Here is a 21867-nt window from a genome sequence, read left to right as displayed (position 1 = left end):
TGCCTCCCAGGTTCAAGTGATTCTCAAACCTCAGCCTCCTGAGTAGCCGGGACTACAGCCGCGCACCACTACATCTGGTTCATTTTCTTATTTTTTTACTAGAGACAAGGTTTCACCATGTTGGCCAGGCTGGTCTTTAACTCCTGGCCTCAAGTGGTCTACCCGCCTTGGCCTCCCAAAGTGCTGAGGTTACAGGTGTGGGCCACTGTGCCCAGCCCCCACAAATAAAATTATTTTGTAAGATGAAGAGGGCATAATGGTCCATGATTCCCTTGGAAATATGCAATGGTTTGTTTCCATAACTCTGCTGGTAGGGATGGAATTGAAACCCACTACAAAGAAGGGCCCCTCCACACCTGTGGGTATTTCTCACAAGGTAGAGACAAGAGACTGATAAAAGAAATAAGACACAGAGACAAAGTATAGAGGAAGAAAAGTGGGCCCAGGGGACTGGCGCTCAGGAAGTGAGGACATGCACCGGAACTGGTCTCTGAGTTCCCTCGGTATTTATTGATCACGATCACTAGCTCTACTATATCGGCGAGAGGGATGTGGCAGGACTATAGGGTAATGGTGGGGAGAGGGTCAGCAGGAAAACGTGAGCAAAGGACTGTGTGTCACAAATAAGTTTAAGGACAGGTACTGTGTCTGGATGTGTACGTAGGCCAGATTTATGCCTGACTTTACACAAACATCTCAGTGTAGTAAACAGCAGTACTGCTGCCAGCATGTCTCACCTCCAGCCATAAGGTGGCTTTCTCCTATCTCCATAAATAGAATATACGAGTGGGTTTTACACCGAGACATTCCATTCCCAGGGATGAGCAGGAGACACATGCCTTCCTCTTATCTCAACTGCAAAGAGGCCTTCCTTGTTGGGGTCCATGCCGGGAGTGGTGGAGAATGAAAGAACACACAAAAGACAAAGACACACAGAGAACATGGCGGCCGCGCTCAGAGCCTCCGCCTCACTTTATTTATACTCCATAAACCCCACGTCAGCAGAAAGAATGCAATGCAAAACAAACTTTCTTTTCCCAGATGTAACCTTCTACTCAGTTCTTTGTTTCTATGCTCTTCCTTATCTGCCCGCCTTCTTGGCGCCTACGGGAGTTCATTAAAAGTTCAATTGGAGATACTGTCCTTGAGCCCTATCTATTCTCAGCATACTGTTTTCAAAGGCCCCTGCATTCCTCTTTCACTAATCCTCCTCAGCACAAACCCTTTATGGGTGTCGGGCTGGGGGATAGTAAGATGTTTCCCTTCCCATGAAGTCATATCTCAGACTGTCTCAGTGGGGGGAAACCTTGGACAATACCTAGGCTTTGTTGGGCAGATGTCCCTGCGGCCTTCCACAGTGCATTGTGTCCCTGGGTACTTGAGACTGGAGAATGGCGATGACTTTTACCAAGCATACTGCCTGCAAACACATTTTTACCAAGGCACATCCTGCACAGCCCTAAATTCAATACAGCACATTTCTGCGAGCACAGGGTTGGGGTTAGGGTTACAGATTAACAGCATCTCAAGGCAGAAGAATTTTTCTTAGTACAGATCTAAATGGAGTTTCTTATGTCTTCCTTTTTCTACATAGACACAGTAACAGTCTGATCTCTCTCTTTCTTTCCCCCACAGGAACCCTGCCTCATCGCCTTGATAAAAAAGGGTAGTTAGGCTAGGATACATTATCCAAGAGAGCAAAGTGGGAATGAGATTTGTACTCACACCTTTTAAGGTTGTCCCACTGTCACAAGGTGTCAAAGTGACACATCATATTGGGCCTTCAATTCTGGCCTTATGCCAAAATGTGGATAAATATCTAGAGTATGCTTGACAAATACAAATAGGATCCAATATTAACACAGAATTTCCACGGTTTCCAAGAGTAGTGGTAATCCCAAATCATCCTGTGAATGTCTCCCTGAGTGACTCCATAGCCACACAGAACCACATGTGGCTTCAGATATCCACGGCCCTATCCCACTTCTGTGCTGCACAAGCTGAGACCTCAGCTGTAGCAACCCTCCTCTGTCCACCTAATGCCGTTTAAAGCCCAGCCCCTGGATTTGTGAACCAAACCAAATCTACTATCACAGATGAGCATATTTTTCACTGCCCATATGCACCAGGCTGAATGAAACTCCCCAGGCACTCCCAAAGTCCTCTAAAAACGTTTGTGAGTCCAGACAGTGATAAATAGTTACAACTTTGGCACCAATGTGTCCTAAATGTCATCTTCCCTGAATTATTACTATGCTTCTGCATACATCTATCTCTTGTCTGTTCTCTCCTTGGATGTCTATGTCCCCTTCCAAACTCTACCGTCTGACACGTCCTGCCATGATGGTCACTCACACCCTCTCAGGTGTTTAGGAAGCCCAATAACATCCCTCGGGGACGTAAGAGATCCACTCCTCAGCCTGTAATCACACCTTCCTGGCCCCTGAAAAGATTTACCACCATAATTGGAAGCATGTCCTCCTAAGTGGGACCCAAACTAACTTACCGTAGTTCACCCATTAGCTTTCATATATCGGACATCTCCAGTATCAACACCCTCCCAGACACCCCATCCTGTATGTCTAGTTATCCCTTTGATGCCACCACTTATTGGCCTCAGATTCTTCATATGGTCAAACAACCCTCTTGATATCCACAGTGAATATTATGTCAATACCAACTTCATCTTAGCTGACACAGCGTCCATGGTTACAGCTGCAAAGATCAAAAGCCTTTGGGCTCATGCCCGATTCCTCTTTCATGTCCTTACCATCAACATTAGAAAACCTATCTGTCTGCCAGGTACGGTGGCTCAGGCCTGTAATCCCAGCACTTTGGGAGGCCGAGGCGGGCGGATCACGAGGTCAGGAGATGGAGACCATCCTGGTTAACACGGTGAAACCCCGTCTCTACTAAAACTACGCAAAATTAGCCGGGTGTGGTGGCAGACGCCTGTAGTCCCAGCTACTGGGGAGGCTGAGGCAGGAGAATGAAGTGAACCTGGGAGGCGGAGCTTGCAGTGAGCCGAGATCGCGACACTGCACTCCAGCCTGGGCGACAGAGGGAGGCTCCCTCTCAAAAAAAAAAAAAAAAAAAAAAAAAAAAAAAAAAAAAAAAAAAAAAAAAAAAAAAAAAAAAAAAGCATGACCCCATTTAGGGGTCATGCAGCTTCTGGCTCCAAGAGTGTGAACCTTCCCAAGTTGCTCCTGAAGATAACATCCTACTGTAAAAGCTAAGATCAGTGCTTGAGGTATTTTGCAGATTCTGCACTGGATGGATCAGTTGACAAGACACAGACCGGTAATCTGGGTCAATCAGTTCTCCCAACCCACCCAGAACAGAAAACAGCATGAAAAACTCACTTCAACCCCCTAAGAATCCATCTCCAACCTGACCGATCAGCACTCCCCACTTTCCAAGCCACTACCCGCCAAATTAATTTTGAAAACTCTGATCCCGGAATGCTTGGGGAGACTGATTTGAATAATAATAAAACTCCTGTCTCCCGAACAGCCAGACGGCTCTGCGTGAATTACTATTTCTCCACTGCCATTCCCCAGTCTTCATAAACCGGCTCTGTGTAGGCAGCTGGCAAGGTGAACCCACTGGACGGTTACACCGGGACCCCTCCTGCGAGCGCCTCAGTGTCCCTACGCCAGGTACCGGCTACAGACCCGTGAGCAGGAGCCGCTCCCTCGCTGGTTTAGGACCTGGGTGACGATGAGGTGACCTGAGGGCACAGAAGGCGCCACAATTACCTGAGTTTGGCGCCTCGGCACAGCCGCTGCCATCGGACTACTTGGGGAAGCACGGCCTAGGAGCAGTGGGAGCCGCCACAGGACTGCAGAGCGGCCTCTGGGCACCGAGGACGATTCCTCTCCACCTTCGGGGTTCAGTCACCGCGGCCCCACCTAGCAGACCCGGGCCACTCACTGGACAAACACGCGCATTGCGGATCAACTTGGCCCCTACTGAAGGACCCCGGAAGTACCGGCCCTACGTTAGGTGCACACACGGAAATGCCTCCCTTCTGAGCCCTCATTGGCTCTGACGCACTGTCCTTCAACGCAGAGCTTTCTGGGTATTGTAGTTCAGCAAGTTCCAAGGCAGTAAAGAGAGCCCTACCCAGAGGCGCATTTGCGGGAAAAGCCCGCCGTCAGGTCAGGGGCTTTCCTTAAAAGCGCGCCCTTCCGGGGCAGAGGACGGGCCTCACCTAGCCTTAGAAACCGTAACTGAGATTCCTGGATACTAGTGTCTGTAACTAATCACTCAAGAATTGGAAAAATACTATTTCAGATTTCGGGGAGCTCAAGCTAAATAATAGGAAGCTCAAGCTAAAACTATTATTTAGAATTCTCCCAAAGGCAAAAAATCCAAATTACCTCACCGTTTGAAACAGTCATTCAGTCGTAAAATACCTACACTGGAAGCAGAGGCTGATAAACGTTATTGTGTTATAACGTTTCTGAAGGCCCTCAGAAGCATTAGAGTCCCTAAGGCAAATCACAGAAGGGAGAGATGTGCTCCCCTAAAGCAGGAGTGCAAAGTTGAATCTCTGTGATTCCTACAAAAAACAACTCTCCTGCTCATAGAATCTGTGAAAGGAAAATCTTGTAGCCTCAAAAATTACTAAACTAAAGGGAAAAGTCAATCTGGGAACTGCTCAGGGCAAACTTGCCTCCCATTCTATTCAAAGTCATCCCTCTCCTCACTGAGATAGATGCATATTCTCATTGCCTCCTTTGGAAAGGCTTATCAGAAACTAAAAAGAATGCAACTATTGGTGGGAGGCAGTAGCTCACGCCTGTAATCCCAGCACTTTGGGAGGCCGAGGCAGGCGGATCACGAGGTCAGGAAATCGAGACCATCCTGGCTAACATGGTGAAACCCCGTCTCTAACAAAAACACAAAAAATCAGCCGGGCGTAGTGGCAGACGCCTGTAGTCCCAGCTACTTGGCAGGAGAATGGAGTCAACCTGGGAGGGGGAGGTTGCAGGGAGTCCAGATCCCACTACTGCACTCTAGCCTGGGCGACAGATCGAGACTCCCGTCTCAAAAAAAAAAAAAAAAAAAAAAAGAATGCAACTATTTGTCTCTCACCTACTTGTCCCCGCCTTTCTGGTCAGAACCAATGTACTTCTTACATATATTCACTGATGTCTCATATCTCCCTAAAATGTATAAAACCGGCCGGGCGCCGTGGCTCAGGCCTGTAATCTCAGCACTTTGGGAGGCCGAGGTGGGCGGATCACGAGGTCAGGAGATCGAGACCATCCTGGCTAACACGGTGAAACCCCGTCTCTAGTAAAAATACAAAAAAAAAAAAAAAATTAGCCATCATGGTGGCAGGCGCCTGTAGTCCCAGCTACTCAGGAGGCTGAGGCAGGAGAATGGCGTGAGCCTTGGAGGCGGAGCTTTCAGTGAGCAGAGATGGCGCCACTGCACTCCATTGCAGGCGACAAAGGGAGAATGGATTCATTTACGACTGTAATTAAGACTATTTGAAATGTTAATTGCTCATCTGGGCATTTATTTTCTATTGGGCATACAGCTTGGGGAGGTTTGAATTCCAACTACCTAAATTTGATTGTCTATGTACTTATTACCATAAACGTTATTACTATTTTTTTTTTTGCGATGGAGTCTTGCTCTGTCGCCCAGGCTAGAGTGCAATGGTGCGATCTCGGCTCACTGCAACTTTTGCCTTCCATGTTCAAGCTATTCTCCTGCCTCAGGTTCCTAAGTAGCTGGGGCTACAGGTGCCCACTACCACGTCGAGATAATTTTATTGTATCTTTAGAAGAGAGGTGGTTTCACCATGTTGGCCCGGCTGGTCTTGAACCCCTGACTTTGTGATCTGCCTGCCTCAGCCTTATAAGTGTTATTTCATCCTGAAAGTTTATTTCCTTGTGAATCAGGATTGCCCCAAATTGCAGCATAATTTAAATAAAGTATTGTCTGCTCACAAGTAAGATGTAGAACAGATATCCTCATTTGTCCAGTCCAGGATGCAGGAGGGAGCTTTGTGGTGACAGCTGACTGTGGCTATCCTAACAGAAACACACAGCTATATAAGGCCCAAAGTTGCCACGGACCTTGCTGGACTTAACAAAGGGGGATGAATGCAGGAATAAAAAAAAGACAAAAGTGTATATTTGGAAAAAGGGGTCGGGGGCTCCTTGCTTCTAGTGAACAAGGGCCCTGAGCTTTTAGCACCCTTCATATTTATTGAGTAAAAGAGATAGAGAGAAGGGGGGTGGGTGTTGGTCAGCAGCTTCTCTCGCTTTACAATGTCTTATTTTTCCTCCCTCTGGTTGATGAAATGCCAGGGTGGAAGGGATAGCCAATTGGACCAAGTACAAGTGCCACTCCAGTTATTCAGCAGAGTGTCCAGTAAAGGTCCACCACAATACCACCACACATCCGTTTGGGGATGAACAAGGGCTGACTGATTGATGAGCTCTTGAAAATTCTTTTTTTTTTTTTTTTTAGAGACAGAGTCTCGCTCTGTTGCCCAGGCTGGAGTGCAGTGGTCGAATCTCAGCTCACTGCAGCTCTGCCTCCCGGGTTTATGCCATTCTCCTGCCTCAGCCTCCCAAGTAGCTGGGACGACAGGTGCCCACCACCTCGCCCCGCTAGTTTTTTTGTATTTTTTAGTAGAGACGGGGTTTCACCCTGTTAGCCAGGATGGTCTCAATCTCCTGACATTGTGATCCGCCCGTCTCGGCCTCCCAAAGTGCTGGGATTACAGGCCTGAGCCACCGCGCTCGGCCTTGAAAATTCTTATGTTCACTGCATCCCTTCAGGTCTCCAAGGAACGCTAAGTTTCCTCCCTGTCGTGAGAGACACGAAGTGAACTTAGCATTGGGCGATGGAAGCTGGATGGCCCTTGGGGGCTGACCCGTAGGGTGCCAGACTTTGGGATATAGCAGAGAGAACATGGCACGACTTATTACTCCAGGCTGTAGAATCCTGGAAAAAAGCTACCATGCAGCCCACACCTGGTTGACTGGAGGACCACCTTAGTGGAAAGGGGACAATCTGGGCCTCTGGCCTACCATGTGCACAAGCATAACAATTGCTTTTGTTTAACATGTGGATGGAATATTTGATCCATTCCAACCAGGCATTTGCATCTTGGTATCCTGTTTTAATTGCCAAAGTTTGTTTTAAGTCTTTAACTTTTATGATCCTCTAGTAAAATGAATGTATGATTTTAGGAAATTACAAAAACCAGTTGAGGCCATCCATCCTTGCTCTTTAGTGGTCCACAGAACGTTTGACCAACTATGGCATAAAAGCTCTCCACTGGGGGCAAGACTCCTGGTTGACACTGGGGTCTTTATTGAAATCTACCTGGATTAAATGGTCCTAGTTTACTAATGCCCAGTCTGAGGAGAGTCAGGAGGGACAGAAGTACTTTTCTGAAGTAGAGAGCTGTCTTTGACTTGGCAAGTCCCCAAGGGTATAACAAGGCAAGCATTAAATGCAATAGTTTGAGGTGAAATTGATTTGGTTATGTTAATAACTAGATGGTCAGCAATAGAGCGAGGAAAGAAGAAAGAGTAATAGAATAGATGAAAGCGTTAAATTTTTCTTAGCTTTAGTTTGGTAAGGTTTTCCCCTGGGACTGTGGCCCACGAGTCCGGAGGGCATGGAGCTTTGACTTGGGTATGATGAGTCCATTCCTTTTCCACTCTACAAACAGCAGTCTTGGTGGTTAACAGCACAAGGTAGGGTCCTTCCTAGTCTGGCTCGAGTTTTTCTTCTTTCCACCTTTTGATGAGAAACCTTTCCACCTTCTTCCCACCTTTGATCTTCAGGCTGGTGCTGGTTTACTGGAAATTCTAGGGGGTGGTACCTGCGCTAAAAGACTTTTAGTTTTGAGGGAAAGTAAAGTGGAAGATAAACCAAGTATATAATTTCTAAGAAATTGACCTTTTGTTTTAAATGTGGGGACGGACATCAGCAGTGGACTTTATAGTTCTTGGTGACTTTCTACTGAGGAATTTCCTTAAGACCTATTTTTATTAGTTTTTAGACTAAAGAAGTCAAACACTATTTTATATCTGACAATGCTTCCTGTATGATTGATTGATTGAGACGGAGTTTCAGATGTCCAGACTCCAAGTGCCAGTTCCTTCCCAATGTTCAGCCACTGCGTTGATCCTCCATGGGGGCCTGCCATGCACTGCTCTGGCAAGGTGTTCCACCCGGGCAACTACCTACCTGGGATCGCTCCCAGGATCCGCGTCCCTCAAGCTTGGCCAGAGTCCCCTGTAGGGATGCTCCAAAGGGCAGGACTCAGCTTCCTAAGGGGCTGCCTCGACCATCCGTTAATCACCTTGCTTCCTGGTCAAGCAACCAAGAAATGTAGCAGGACAAGCCGCAGACAAAACCCGTCAGACGCTGAGTTAAAGAGGGAAGGGTTTTATTCAGCCGGGAGCTATGGCAAGACTCACGTCTCCAACAACCAAGCTCCCCAAGTGAGCAATCCCTGTCCCTTTTAAGGGCTTACAACTCTAAAGGGGTCCGCGTGAGAGGGTCGTGATCGATTGAGCAAGCAGGGGGTATGTGACTGGGGACTGCACACACTGGTAATCAGAACTGAACAGAACAGGACAGGGATTTTCACAACGCTTTTCCATACAGTGTCTGGAATCTATAGATAACATAACCGGTTAGTTCAGGGGTTGATCTTTAACCAGACCCAGGGTGTGGCGCCAGGCTGTCTGCCTGTGGATTTCATTTCTGCCTTTTAGTTTTTACTTCTTTCTTTGGAGGCAGAAATTGGGCATAAAACAGTATGGGGGTGGTCTTCTCCTTTAACAGCACAAATGCTTAATTAACTTTTCTTTTGAGACAGGGTCTGTTGCCCAGGCTGGAGTGCAGAGGTGCAGGTATAGCTCAGTGCAGCCTGGACCACCTGGGCTCAATCATTCCTGCCACCTCAGCCTCCCAAAATTTGGGATTATAAGCGCGCGCCACTGTGCGGGGTCAGGACTCCTCCCTGAGAGCCCAGGAGATGGAGCTGGGCTTTCCCTTCCGAAGAGCCGCAGGGGATCGCTCTTTTTACCATGTTGGAACCTGGGAAACTACAGTACCCAGAAAGCTCTGCGTCAAATGACAGCACGGCAGAGCCAGTGAGAGCTCAGATTGAAGGCGCTTCCGTATGCGCACGTACGGTAGAGGCGGGACTCCCGGCGCCCTTTAGTAGCGGCCATTTCGATTGGCTTTAGGTGTGTTTGTGGAATGAGAGGCCTGGGATCGCTGTGGAGGGACCGTTGTGGTGAATGGATCCAGAAGGTCCAGAGTCGTTCTTCTCTCTGCACAGACTTAACTCTGCAGCTCTTTAAGGGCGCCCGCGGCTCTCAACCCAGCTTACCCCACGTGGTCCCATGGCGGCCCCCGCTCTGAGGTTCCCGGTTCAGGTAATTGTGACGCCTTCCGTGCTCTCCGGTCACCTCGTAGTCACACAAGTCCTAAAGCAGCGAGGGAGCGGCATCTGCTCACGGCTCTGCAACCCGGACCTGGCGTCGGGACACTGAGACGCTCTCGGAAGGGATCCCTGTTTCAGACACCGGTGGGATGCGGTGGGGAGAACGACAGGTACAGGGAGGGGCGAGGGCAATGGCCTGGAGATGGACGGATCCGGGAGGATGGAACCTGGGGTCCACAGGCGCCTGTAGGGAACAACCTGTGAGGCGGAACTCCTCCTGGAAAAGCAAAGAGGCTGGGGGCTGTGAAATCATTGCGAGGACACTAGAAATATGGAGAATTTCCAAGAAAGAAGGGACTGGATCAAAGTCCGGGCTTTTAAAGTTCCCCAAGGCCAAATAAAGAACAGAGTAGAGAGAGGATGACGTTGGGGCCCTTTGAGACCGAATCCTTGTAGATAACATTTTGTGCTGAGACACGCAGGTCAGACAACAGTCCAAGGTCACCTGGCTCCATGCACACAAAAGCGTTCAGGGAGGCCTGAGCTTACCAGATCCTATCAGGGACACAGTCCTGTAAAGTCAGCCTCTCCCCTCAGGTCCTTATGGCTGTAGAAGCGTTTAAGGAACGCATACAAGAAAGTGGAGGGTGTGGCCGGGTGCGGTGGCTCACTCCTGTAATCTCAGCACTTTGGGTAGCCTAGGCGGGCGGATCACCTGAGGTTGGGAGTTAGAGACTAGCCTGACCAACCATGAAGAAACTCCGTCTCTACTAAAAATACAAAATTAGCCAGGCGTGGTGGCGCATGCCTGTAATCCCAGCTACTTGGGACGCTGAGGCAGGAGACTCGCTTGAACCTGGGAGACGTAGGTTTCCGTGAGCCAAGATCGCGCCATTGCACTCCAGCCTGGGCAACCAGAGCGAAACTCCGTCTCAAAAAAACTAAAGAAAGAAAGAAAGTGGAGGGTGTTCTACTCCCTCACTGGTCCTGACTTCTATCCACATGTTCTCTAGCTTGTGGTGGCCTGGGTCTTTTTAAAATTTACTTTAATATGGCCGGGTGCGGTGGCTCACGCCTGTAATCCCAGCACTTTGGGAGGCCGAGGCGGGCAGATCACGAGGTCAGGAGATCGAGACTATCCTGGCTAACACGGTGAAACCCCGTCTCTACTAAAAATACAAAAAATTAGCCGGGCGTGGTGGTGCGCACCTGTAGTCCCAGCTACTGGGGAGGCTGAGGCAGGAGAATTGCGTGAACCCGGGAGGCGGAGCTTGCAGTGAGCCGAGATCACGCCACAGCACTCCAGCCTAGGCGACAGTGGGACACTCTGTCTCAAAAAATAAATAAGTAAATAAATTAATTTTTAAAACTTTTTTGAGACAGGTTCTCACTCTGTCGCCCAGGCTGGAGTGCAGTGGCGCGATCTCTGCCCACTGCAGCCTCGACTTCCCTGGTTCAGCCTCCTGAGTAGCTGGGGCTGCAGACGTGCAGTACCATGCCCGGCTAAATTTTTATTTTTATATTTTATTTATTTTTAAGTAGAGGCGGTGTTTCTCTGTGTTGTCCAGGCTGGCCTCAAACTTATGGGATCAAGCGATCCACCCACCTTGGCCACCCAAAGTGCTGAGCTTACAGGCCTGAGCCAGCACACCTGGCCCTGGGACTCTTAAGTGGTGTTTTTTCAGACATTTGATCTGGGAACCTCGTAGAAACCCGAAGGCCAAGGTCCTAACTCCATGACACGTTGTATGGAGGTATTCCCATTCCAGTGAACCTGTGTAAATACACTTAGAAGGTTAACCCTGTATTTTGTGCCAGGAAGCAAAATCCTTAGAGGTAAGACTGATGAGAGCGGGGAGTTAATGTTACTAAAGTTCTGTTTGGCTCCACACTGGAGAACAGAATGTGGAGTTGAGGGAGGAGGAAGGAAGATCAACGTTGAGGCTAATTCCATAATCCAGGTGAGGGTTAATGAACAATTCATGGCTAAGAAGATGTGGCTGGATTCACTATTCACATTTTGCAAAGGGGAAGCTAGATTTTAATATGATGGTAAATGTGTGAAAGAGAGGTTTCAGGTATGACCCCATAGTTTTTGGTCTTAGCAGCTGTACTGATAGAGGCTGTATCAGCTGAGATGAGCAAATTGACAGTAGGCATAACATTCACTGGGGTTATAAGGAGGGTTGTTAAGAATCTGAGATGATTCAGAGACCAGTAAGTAGAGGCAACAAGTCAGTAATGTCCACATAGGTTGGGATATCTGGAAACGAACTGATATTGGGGCCATGCAATATATAGAAATGAACGTGTGGACTAAGGTGAGTTATCCAAGGGTCACGTTTAGGAGGGCACACTTCAGATTAATGTGGTAAATCTTTTAGCGGGCCAGGAAGCAGTGATTAGAGACTGAGGACTGGATTCCTTGCTTGGATCCCTAGCTGACATTATTGTCATTCATAAACACAGAACAGGGAGATAAGTGACAAAGAAGGTAAGCTGTATCTGACAGCATACTTTGTCAGGGGACATGGACTTCCATGGAGATAATAGACATGATATGCATTCAGAAGTATAGGAGTAATTGAGGGAAGGTGACACTTAGACTGCAGTTGGTGCTTATTTCCCATTGTATGCACTTGCCAAGATTGTGACATAACTATGTTGGTGCCTGGGGAGTTTCATTCACCATGGAGTATATGGTGAGGAGGAAATATGCTCATCTGTGACAGTCACTCGGCCTGGTATGGACGACCAGTGGGGCTTGGCTTTAAATGGTGTTAGGTGAAAACAGGAAGGTCATAATTGCTGAGGGGTCAGCAAGTGTGGCACAGAAGTGGAATAGCGCCACCGATATCTGAAGTCATGCATAGTTCTGCGTCGCTATGGAGCCGTGCAAGGAGGCCTTCATAGAATCATTTGAGACTACCACTTCTTTTAGGATCCAATAGAAATGGAATTCTGTGGTGATACTGGATCCTGTTTGAGTTGGCCAAGCATAGTCTGGATGGTGTCAGCCATGATGTCATGTGAGCCCAAAAATGAAGGCCCAGTGTGATTTGACACTTGGATATCTGACGATATTGGTATGTCCTCAAATGACCTGAGTGCAAATTTCTTTCCCACTCTACTCTACTGTCTTTTTTTTTTTTTGAGACGGAGTCTTGCTGTGTCACCCAGGCTGGAGTGCAGTGGCACAATCTCGGTTCACTGCAACCTCTGCCTCCCAGGTTCAAGCAATTCTGGTTCAGCTTCCCAAGTAGCTGGAATTACAGGCACCTGCCACCATGCCCAGCTAATTTTTTTGTATTTTTAGTAGAGATGGGATTTTGCCATGTTGGTCAGGCTGGTCTCAAACTCCTGACCTCATGATCAGCCCGCCTCGGCCTCCCAAAGTGGTGGGATTACAGATGTAAGCCACCACGCCCAGTCCTCTATTATCTTAAGTAATGTAGCCTAAGAAATCTTTCCATCAGTGTGACCAGGTAGAGTTCCTGATTATTATACTTTGTAGTGTGTTTCAATTCCATTTCTATAACCAGAGTTATTTTAAGAAGCCAGTGGCATCCTTCTGAGGGAATTAGGTTTACACCCTTTTCATCTTAGAAAGCTTGCATTATACAATTCCTGGTTACTCTCTCTTATCCACAGTGAAACCCCTCTGTGGTGAGTGGTGTCCCTCTTACCAGTTTGTGAATATATTTTATTTTTAAACTGCTGTTAATGGCATCCATCGAGTATCAGTTGTCATTTATTTTGCCCCTTTACAATATAACTCTAGTGGGAGATTTCCACCCACACTAGTAGAAGAAAAAGGAGGGCATTAATACTTCAAGTTGTTTAAAGGCTAGAGAGGCCAGTGGTGTGTGGCAGTCAGCTGGGGATGGACATGGATATGTACCTGGGAAGTCTAAAGAATGTGCTTTCAGAGAGGGTATCTCTGCTGTGCTGAAGGTGCCACATTGGGCTCTCCATGACCTCGGCCATTCTAGGGGAAGTGCCTGTCAGGAGGGGGTGAACTTTATGTCACAGCCAACACATAAATACCTATTTGTTCACCTAATTATTGGTGGTGGTGGCTGTACCCCATGACCAGTGGGACTAGTTTCTCCTATGATTTAAGGACCTTGAGAAGATGTGTGAGAGTAGATGTGTGGGAGAGAGGGATTGTGATACCTCAGCATAGGGGCCGTTTGTAGTTTCATCTGTCAACGTCATAACAGGGCACAGTGACTTTTGAAGACGTGGCTGTGAACTTTACCCAGGAGGAATGGAATCTCCTTAGTGAGGCTCAGAGATGCCTGTACCGTGATGTGATGCTGGAGAACCTGGCACTTATATCCTCCCTGGGTAAGTTGCCCACACTCACCCCTGTGACCTGAGCTAGTCTCCGTCTTTCCCCCTCTTTTTCTATTGGCAAGACTTTCTCATGTCAGGAGCATGGACACAGCTTCCTACTTCAGTTCTGTGGGTAATGTCTTGGTTGGTAGGACTGAGGTATGCATACTGCCCTCTCCATTCTTGGAGCAGCCCCAATACCTGCTAGTGAGCTCCCAGGGAGCTGTAGGCTCCCAGGGAAGAATTCAGAGTCAAAAGTCTTACAGGCATCTTAATGCAGGCTATCTTGTTTGTCCTGTGGATGTTTGTATGATTTCATCCAGATTTCAGGTTCAGGATCTCATTCATTCCTCTACCTGCTATTTCTTCATGCCTCCCTGTGCCAGGAATTGTCTTCATTGACATTGTCACTGCCTACATAGACTATAGAGTGTTCTTGAAATACCCTCCTTAGAAATTCTCTTCGTAGGTCTGGTGCGGTGGCTCATGCCTATAATTTCCGCACTCGGGGAAGCCAAGACAGGTGGATTACTTGAGGCCAGGAGTTTGAGAACAGCCTGGCCGACATGGTGAAACCCTGTCTCTACTGAAAATATAAAAATTAGCCAGGCATGGTGGTGCACGCTTGTAATCCTGGCTATTTGGGAGGCTAAGGTGGGAGGATTGCTTGAACCTGGGAGGCAGAGGTTGCAGTGAGCCAAGATTGTGCCACTGTGCTCCAGCCTGAGCAACAGAGCAAGACTCTGTCTCAAAAAAACAGAAATTTTGTAATATTTAGTTTCTTGTCTGCTGTCATGTGCTGAGCTGTTCTAAGCCAGTGTTGGCTGTTTCTGTGTTCTCTCTTTCCCTTTGTTCTTACATCATGTATTTCTCTTGTACTTGGTTATCTTGGTGGTGGGATCATCTTCTGTGGTCAGAAGATGCAAATGAATCCCACCTCAGCATTACGGGTTGTGAGTCCCTGCAGAATAGCATCCTAGAACAGTGGGGCATGATGTCAGAGTTTTATTCAAATCATGCCAGAAACCTATTCTAGTTCAGTAGTATTTTTGGGTCCAGACAAGTAGGCACATATGATTTCTGTATCGTCTTTTCTCCTTCATTCTTGTTTTTGGTTTTGTTTTTTGAGACAGGATCTTGGTCTGTTGCCCAGGCTGGAGTGAAATAGCTTGATCTCGGCTCACTGCAACCTCTGCCCCCCGGGCTGAAGCAATTCTCCTGCCTCAGCCTCCTGAGAAGCTGGGAATACAGGTGCATGCCACTATGCCCAGCTAATTATTTTTTTTTTGAGACAGAGTCTCACTTTGTTGCCCAGGGTGGAGTGCAGTGGTGTGATCTTGGCTCACTGCAACCTCCGCCTCCTGGGTTCAAGCAATTCTTCTGCCTCAGCCTCCCGGGTAGCTGGGACTGCAGGCGCGTGCCACCATGCCTGGCTAATTTTTGTATTTTTAGTAGATACGGAGTTTCACCATATTGGCCAGGCTGGTCTCAAACTCCTGACCTCATGATCCGCCCGCCTCAGCCTCCCACAGTGCTGGGATTACAGGCATGATCCATTGCGCCAATGGATCCATGATCCATTACTGGCCTTCTCCATTCTTTTTTTTTTTTTGAGACAGAGTTTCACTCTTTTTTTTTTTTTTTTTTTTTGAGACGGAGTCTTGCTGTGTCACCCAGGCTGGAGTGCAATGGCCAGATCTCGGCTCACTGCAAGCTCCGCCTCCCGGGTTCACGCCATTCTCCTGCCTCAGCCTCCCGAGTAGCTGGGACTATAGGCACCCGCCACCTCGCCTGGCTAGTTTTTTTTTTGTATTTTTTAGTAGAGACGGGGTTTCACCGTGTTAGCCAGGATGGTCTCGATCTCCTGACCTCGTGATCCGCCCGTCTCGGCCTCCCAAAGTGCTGGGATTACAGGCTTGAGCCACCGTGCCCGGCTGAGACAGAGTTTCACTCTTGTGGTCCAGACTGGAGTGCAATGGTGCCATCTCGGCTCACTGCAACCTCTGTCTCCCAGGCTCAAGCGATTCTCCTGCTTGAGTACCTGGTACTCAAGCCTCCTGAGTACCTGGGATTATAGTCATGTGCCACCATGCCCAGGTAATATTTTGTATTTTTAGTAGAGACAGGGTTTCTACATGTTGGTCAGGCTGGTCTTGAACTCCTGACCTCAGGTGATCTGCCCACCTTGGCCTCCCAAAGTGCTGGGATTACAGGTGTGATCCACGGTGCCCGGCCCTTTTCTTCCCTCTTCCCTCTCCTCTCCTCTCTTTTCTTTTTTGAGACAGGTTCTCACACTGTCACTTGCTGTTACCTGGAGTGCAGTGGTGTGAATATAGCTCACTGCAGCCTCAACCTCCTGGGCTCAAGTGATCCTCCAGCCTCAGTCTCCTGAGTAGGTGGGACTACAGGTGCACGCCATCACACCTGGCTATGTTTGCAGAGAGGAGGTTTTGCTGTGTTGCCCGGGATGGTCTCAATCTCCTGAACTTGAGCAATCCCTTTGCCTTAGACTCCCAAAGTGCTGGGATTACAGGCATGAGTCACCACACTTGACCATTTTAAAAATAATTTCTGTAGTGATGGGGTCTCACCATATTTCCCAGGCTGGTCTTGGATTTCTAGGCTCAGGTGATCTTCCTACGTTGGGATTACAGCTGTGAGCCACTGCTCCTGGTCTCTTCCCCATTGTTAAGAGCGTCAGAATTGTCAGTTGTACCCTTTTTTTTTTTTTTAATGCTTTGTACATGAGCTTGTAGTCTGATATTTAGTCCCCCAAATAATCTTCATGTCTCTGGACCCCACATCTTAATTTTACTCACATCTTCATCTGCAGTGGTTTCCAGTATTAGCATACAGGTTTTGTGTTAGCAAATGGTACACTTTGTTAAACTGTCCTCAAGCAGTAGCTGCTGTGTTGTGCTCCTGTTTTCCTTGGCCTGGACAAATCCGTCTCTATAGCACTCACATGTCATGAGGATGTAAAGTTCTGCAGATGAGTGGTTTGCAGATGCAGGAATTGTGGACCCTGCCTTTACTCCCTGTGTTACATACATGGTTGTGTCCTTTACGTCATGAGGCCTCCTACATTCTGTGACCTTTAGAGTCCAGTAATAATAAATAGCACCATCTTCCACCTGAAGCCAACGTTCTGTTCCTCCAAGTATTTCCTTGGAGTAATTCCTCAGTTTGTCAGATACACTTGTGGGTGGTCTGTGCCTTCCCAGCAGAGTTAACATGCACTTCACCAGCATTTTCTTGCTTTCAGGTTGTTGGTGTGGAGTGGAAGATGAGGAGGGACCTTCTAAGCAGAGTATATATATACAAAGAGAGACTCAGATCAGGATTCCTATGGCAGGTGTGTCTCTCAAGAAGGTCCACCCCTGTGAGATGTGCGGCCCTATCTTAGGAGACATTCTGCACATGGGAGATCATCAGGGAACACATCCCAAGCAGAAACTGCACAGCTGTGAGACCTGGGGGAACAAATTGTATGACAGTGGAAACTTTCATCAACAACACAATGAGTACATTGGAGAGAAACCCTACAGAGGCAGTGTTAAGGAAGCATCGTTTGTGAAGAGGTGTAAGTTCCATGTGTCAGAGGAGTCATCTGTCTTCAGTCAGAGTGGGAAAGACTTTTTGCCCAGGTCAGGATTACTCCAGAAAGAGGCCACTCACACTGGGGAGAAGTCAAACAGAAAAACTGAGTGTGTGTCTCCCTTTCATGGGGGAAAGACTCATTACAGCTGTGGAGGATGCATGAAACATTTTAGCACCAAACATATACTCAGTCAGCACCAGAGACTGCTCCCTAGAGAAGAATGTTATGTGTGGTGTGAATATGGGAAATCCTTTAGCAAATACAATAGCTTCAGTAATCATCAAGGAGTTCATGCTAGAGAAAAACCTTATACATGTGGGATATGTGGGAAATTATTTAACAGTAAGTCCCACCTCCTTGTTCACCAGAGAATTCACACTGGAGAGAAGCCGTATGAATGTGAGGTTTGTCGGAAATTTTTTAGGCACAAGTACCACCTCATTGCACACCAGAGAGTTCACACTGGAGAAAGGCCATATGAATGCAGTGATTGTGGGAAGTCATTTACCCACAGCTCTACATTTCGTGTTCATAAGAGAGTTCACACTGGTCAGAAGCCTTATGAGTGCAGTGAATGTGGGAAATCTTTTGCTGAAAGCTCCAGTCTCACTAAACACAGGAGAGTTCACACTGGAGAAAAGCCTTACGGGTGTAGTGAATGTGAAAAAAAATTTAGGCAAATCTCTTCACTTCGTCATCATCAAAGAGTTCACAAAAGAAAGGCCTTATGAGTGCAGTAAGTCCAGTCTCAGTAAATACAGGAGAGCACACATCTGAGTAAGATCCTGTGATTGTAGCAAATGTGGAAAATGTTTACCCGAAGGTCTGCTCTCCTTGGACATTGGAGAGTTCACACTAGAGAAGAGTCCTTATAAGTAAAATAAATTCGGGCAGTTTTATAGCCACACCTCTGTATTCCTTCAGGATTATAGTTAACACTGAATGCCTTACTAGTGTGACAAATATAGGATATTTCCAGAAGTCTGGCTTCATAACTCACAGGATAACTGTCGTAGGAAGATTGCTTGAACCTGGGAGGCAGAGGTTGCAGTGAGCCGAGATCACAACACTGCAGTCTAGCCTGGGTGACAGAGACCCTGTCTCTGTCTAAAATAAAGATATAAATGATGTCCAATAAAGTATGCATATTTGAGCTGTAGGGTAAGTCTTGAATTTTCTTTTTTTTTTTTTTTTTTGGAGACAGAGTCTCACTCCATCGCCCAGGCTGGAGTACAGTGGCGTGATCGCAGCTCACTGGAAGCTCCGCCTCCTGGGTTCATGCCATTCTGCGTCAGCCTCCCAAGTAGGTGGGACTACAGGCACCTGCCACCACGCCCGGCTAATTTTTTGTATTTTTAGTAGAGACGGGGTTTCACCTTGTTAGCCAGGATGTTCTCGATCTCCTGACCTTGTGATCTGCCCGCCTCGGCCTCCCAAAGTTCTGCAATTACAGGCGTGAGCCACTGCTCCTGGCTTGAATTTTCTTATAATCCCATGAAATCATCATCAGAGTCACAATAATGAATTTAATCTATCGCCTTTGTATTTACATGGAGGCTTTATAAAGTTTTTCTCTCTGCTCTCCAGACAACCATTGATTTACTCTGCTTTATAATAGAGTACTTTCCATTTTCTGGAATTTTCTGACTGATGTAATAAAGTGTTTCCTCTTATAATTCCTGGGTGGCGTCCTGCATCATGCTTATTTTGATATCAATGTAGACATATGAGTTCATTTGTTTTATATTGCTGAGAAGTATAGTCTGCTATGATATGTCATTGTATATTCATTCATTCATTCATTCATCCATTTATGGATATTTGAGTTGCTGCTTGCTTTGTTTGTTTGTTTGTTTGAAGACTCTGTCGACCAAGTTGGAGTACAGTGGCATGATGTTGGCTGATTGCAACCTCCACCTCCCAGGTTCAAGCGATTCTCCCACCTCAACCTCCCACGTAGCTGGGATTACATGCGTGAGCCACCATGCCCGGCTGTTTTTTTGTATTTTTGGAAAAGATGGGGTTTCGCCATGTTACCAGGTTTGTCTCAAACTCCTGGCCTCAAGTGATCTGCCTGCCTTGGCCTCCCAAAATGCTGGGATTACAGGCCTGAGCTGTGAGCCACCACACCTGTAATTGATTCTGAGGCTGGGCGTGGTGGCTCACACCTGTAATCCCAGCACTTTGGGAGGCCAAGGTGGGCGGATGACTTGAGGTCAGGAGTTTGAGACCAGGTGGGCCAACATGGTGAAACCCCATCTCTACTAAAAATACAAAAATTAGCCAGGTGTGATGGCACATGCCTATAATCCCAGCTACTCACTCATGAAGCTGAGGCAGGAGAATTACTTGAACCCAGGCAGCAGAGGTTGCAGTGAGCTGAGATCACACCACTGCACTCCAGTCTGGGCGACAGACTCTGTCTCAAAAAAAATTAAATAAATAAAAACATTTATTCTGAGATAATCCCAGTTCCCAGTGTGAAACTATTCCTGCAGTCACTGGAAAATAATAACTACTTGCTTGTAAGTAGATGACATTTTGGAGCTCAGATGCCATGTTTATGCTATCATTCAGATGGCCTTTTTTACCTGTGCAGTAATTGTGAAAGTTGTGGCCGCTGATGTGTACCACAGTGGCATTGGTTAAGTTGCCCTTCCTTTGAGACAGATGTCAATGTGATAAAAGAAATTGAGGGCAGGGTGCGGTGGCTCAGGCCTGTAATCCCAGCACTTTGGGAGGCCCAGGCAGGCGGATCACGAGGTCAGGAGATCGAGACCATCCTAGCTAACAAGGTGAAACCCCGTCTCTATGAAAAATACAAAAAATTAACCAGGGTAGTGGGGGGAGCCTGCAATCCCAGCTACTTGGGAGGCTGAGGCAGGAGAATGGCATGAACCCGGGAGGCGGAGCTTGCAGTGAGCCCAGATCCTGCCACTGCACTCAAACCTGGAGGACTCAGTGAAACTCAGTCAAAAAAAAAAGTTTTAAGTTGCTAGCGAATCGGGACAAATACAGAATGTGAGGTCCCGTTTCAGCCAATGGAAACCGACACAGCGGTAGCGTGGAGGCCTCAGGTTATAAATGACCCTGTCTCCTTAGTTCCGCGTACTCTAGTGGCAAAACTAGTACACTAGTACACTAGTGTACCCTTTCTGCAGGAAGTAAAAATGGCCTTACTAAATAAATTTATGTTCAAGTGCTATTTCTTTACCGCACTGGAGAACAAGCATTTCAAGCAATTTGGTGGCAATCCGTACAGGCACACGTTCTCCTCTGGGGCGGTGTCCAGTCCTCTCTCATGGGGTAGCGCGCTCCCCTACCTCATTGCAAGGTCGTCTAAGGGTAAGAAATTGAGACCCACCCGGTGTGACGAATAAATCCGTACTCTCAGCAATGGAAAAAACAAAAACAAAAACAAAACTGGCCAGGAACCTAGCTTAAAGATCCTCACATAATACAGAGACAACTGTGCACAGACCACGGAAGGAGAAGCTGCAGGAGCTGGTAAAGTATTTCCTTGGTGGGTGGTCAGGGACTAAGGAAGAAGCCGGGATGGTAAAGTATTGGTTAGGACATACCAAGGAGAGAAAAACCGCAGGGGTAGTAAAATATTCCTTAGGATGTCTTCGGAGGTCAGAAAGAGGTGAGAAATCCCCAGTCGGGGGTTGAACCTCACACAAACCTCTGGTAGTAAGAAAAATATTCAGAACTCCCCTTTCCTTTTCAGAGGAAGAAACAATAGCTCCGCTCCTGCCGGTCCCTCCCCTAGGGGAGGGGAAAGCAGAGGAGAAAACAGCAGCATAGGTGGCTGGCAGAGACAAAGGAAAGACCAGCAGAAAAGAAAAAGAAACTAGGAGAGGAAGTCAGAGAGAAAGAAAACAAAAACAGCAAGCGCAGAGCCAAACAGCTAGGCAGGCACGCCAAAGATTAAGTCCCTCTTCCCGAAAAGAGGTTGGGGACCGGCTCCGGGTGGAGGGCATAGGATGTGAAAAGACATAATTCTTGCAATTTGCGGCCGGCATATCTGTCAAGCCGCTAGGCCAATGACTGCCCGGCGCCCAGACTGCAGTCGCGAAAATCCCATTCAATCCAAGAAACTAAGTGTAAAAAGAAGAGGGGGTGGGGGAGTAAAAAGGGGAATCTGGAAAAAAAAAAAAAAAAACAGGAAAAATAGCGCAGGGGCGGGGCCTGTGCGGTGGCCCAGCCCTGCTTGCCGCAGGAGCTGGAGAACTCAGGAGAAGAAAGGGAAACGGGATGAGAGCGCGCGGAAAATAGAGTGCAAATGAGAGAGATAAATAGAAGGAAGGAGTGAGAGAAAGTGGAAGAGACAGAAATCAAAAAAAGGCAAAGAAGGTGAAACTAGGAAAAAAAATAGTGTAAAAGGCAGAAAGTTAAGACATGTTGAAGATTGTGAAAGTTGTAAGAAAAGCTATAAAAGGGAATTTATGCAATAAATATTGTATAATTTAAAAGTAATTAGGCCTCC

General features: G+C 47.4%; 2 protein-coding genes across 5 annotated transcripts in view; one reads left to right on the top strand and one right to left on the bottom strand.

Annotated features, from left to right (window-relative positions):
• ZNF587 (zinc finger protein 587) overlaps nt 1-8891 on the bottom strand; it is a 36510-nt gene extending 27619 nt beyond the window's left edge. For all 3 annotated transcript variants that reach the window (XM_050768632.1, XM_050768629.1, XM_050768631.1), the window contains exon 1: nt 3759-8891. In XM_050768632.1, coding sequence (XP_050624589.1) covers nt 3759-3791 — 33 coding nt within the window. In that variant the 5' untranslated portion in view covers nt 3792-8891. The remainder of the gene's footprint in view (nt 1-3758) is intronic.
• Nucleotides 8891-19054, top strand: ZNF552 (zinc finger protein 552). 2 transcript variants are annotated; one of them, XM_050768684.1, is made up of 3 exons: nt 8891-9431; nt 13663-13789; nt 17043-19054. In XM_050768684.1, exons 1-3 carry the CDS (start codon nt 9399-9401, stop codon nt 18107-18109), a joined length of 1227 nt encoding a protein of 408 aa, XP_050624641.1. In that variant the 5' UTR covers nt 8891-9398; the 3' UTR covers nt 18110-19054. The 2 variants fall into 2 exon arrangements, with proteins under 2 accessions (XP_050624641.1, XP_050624642.1); XM_050768685.1 differs by having other exon boundaries at nt 8891-9609.
• The last annotated feature ends 2813 nt before the right edge of the window (nt 19055-21867 follow it).

This window comes from Macaca thibetana, chromosome 19 (assembly GCF_024542745.1).
Source record: "Macaca thibetana thibetana isolate TM-01 chromosome 19, ASM2454274v1, whole genome shotgun sequence".
NCBI lineage: Eukaryota > Metazoa > Chordata > Mammalia > Primates > Cercopithecidae > Macaca > Macaca thibetana.
The sequence above is the reverse complement of the archived record's forward strand: the minus strand, read 5'-3'. Positions and strand labels throughout refer to the sequence as shown.

What these genes read in the sequence shown, in the direction of transcription:
- ZNF552 (XM_050768684.1), top strand. Translation starts at nt 9,399, where the DNA reads ATGGCGGCCCCCGCTCTGAGGTTCCCGGTTCAG. An exon ending in CTCTGAGGTTCCCGGTTCAG is followed by an intron (nt 9,432 to 13,662) that starts GTAATTGTGACG and finishes ACGTCATAACAG; the next exon opens with GGCACAGTGACTTTTGAAGA. An exon ending in GGCACTTATATCCTCCCTGG is followed by an intron (nt 13,790 to 17,042) that starts GTAAGTTGCCCA and finishes TCTTGCTTTCAG; the next exon opens with GTTGTTGGTGTGGAGTGGAA.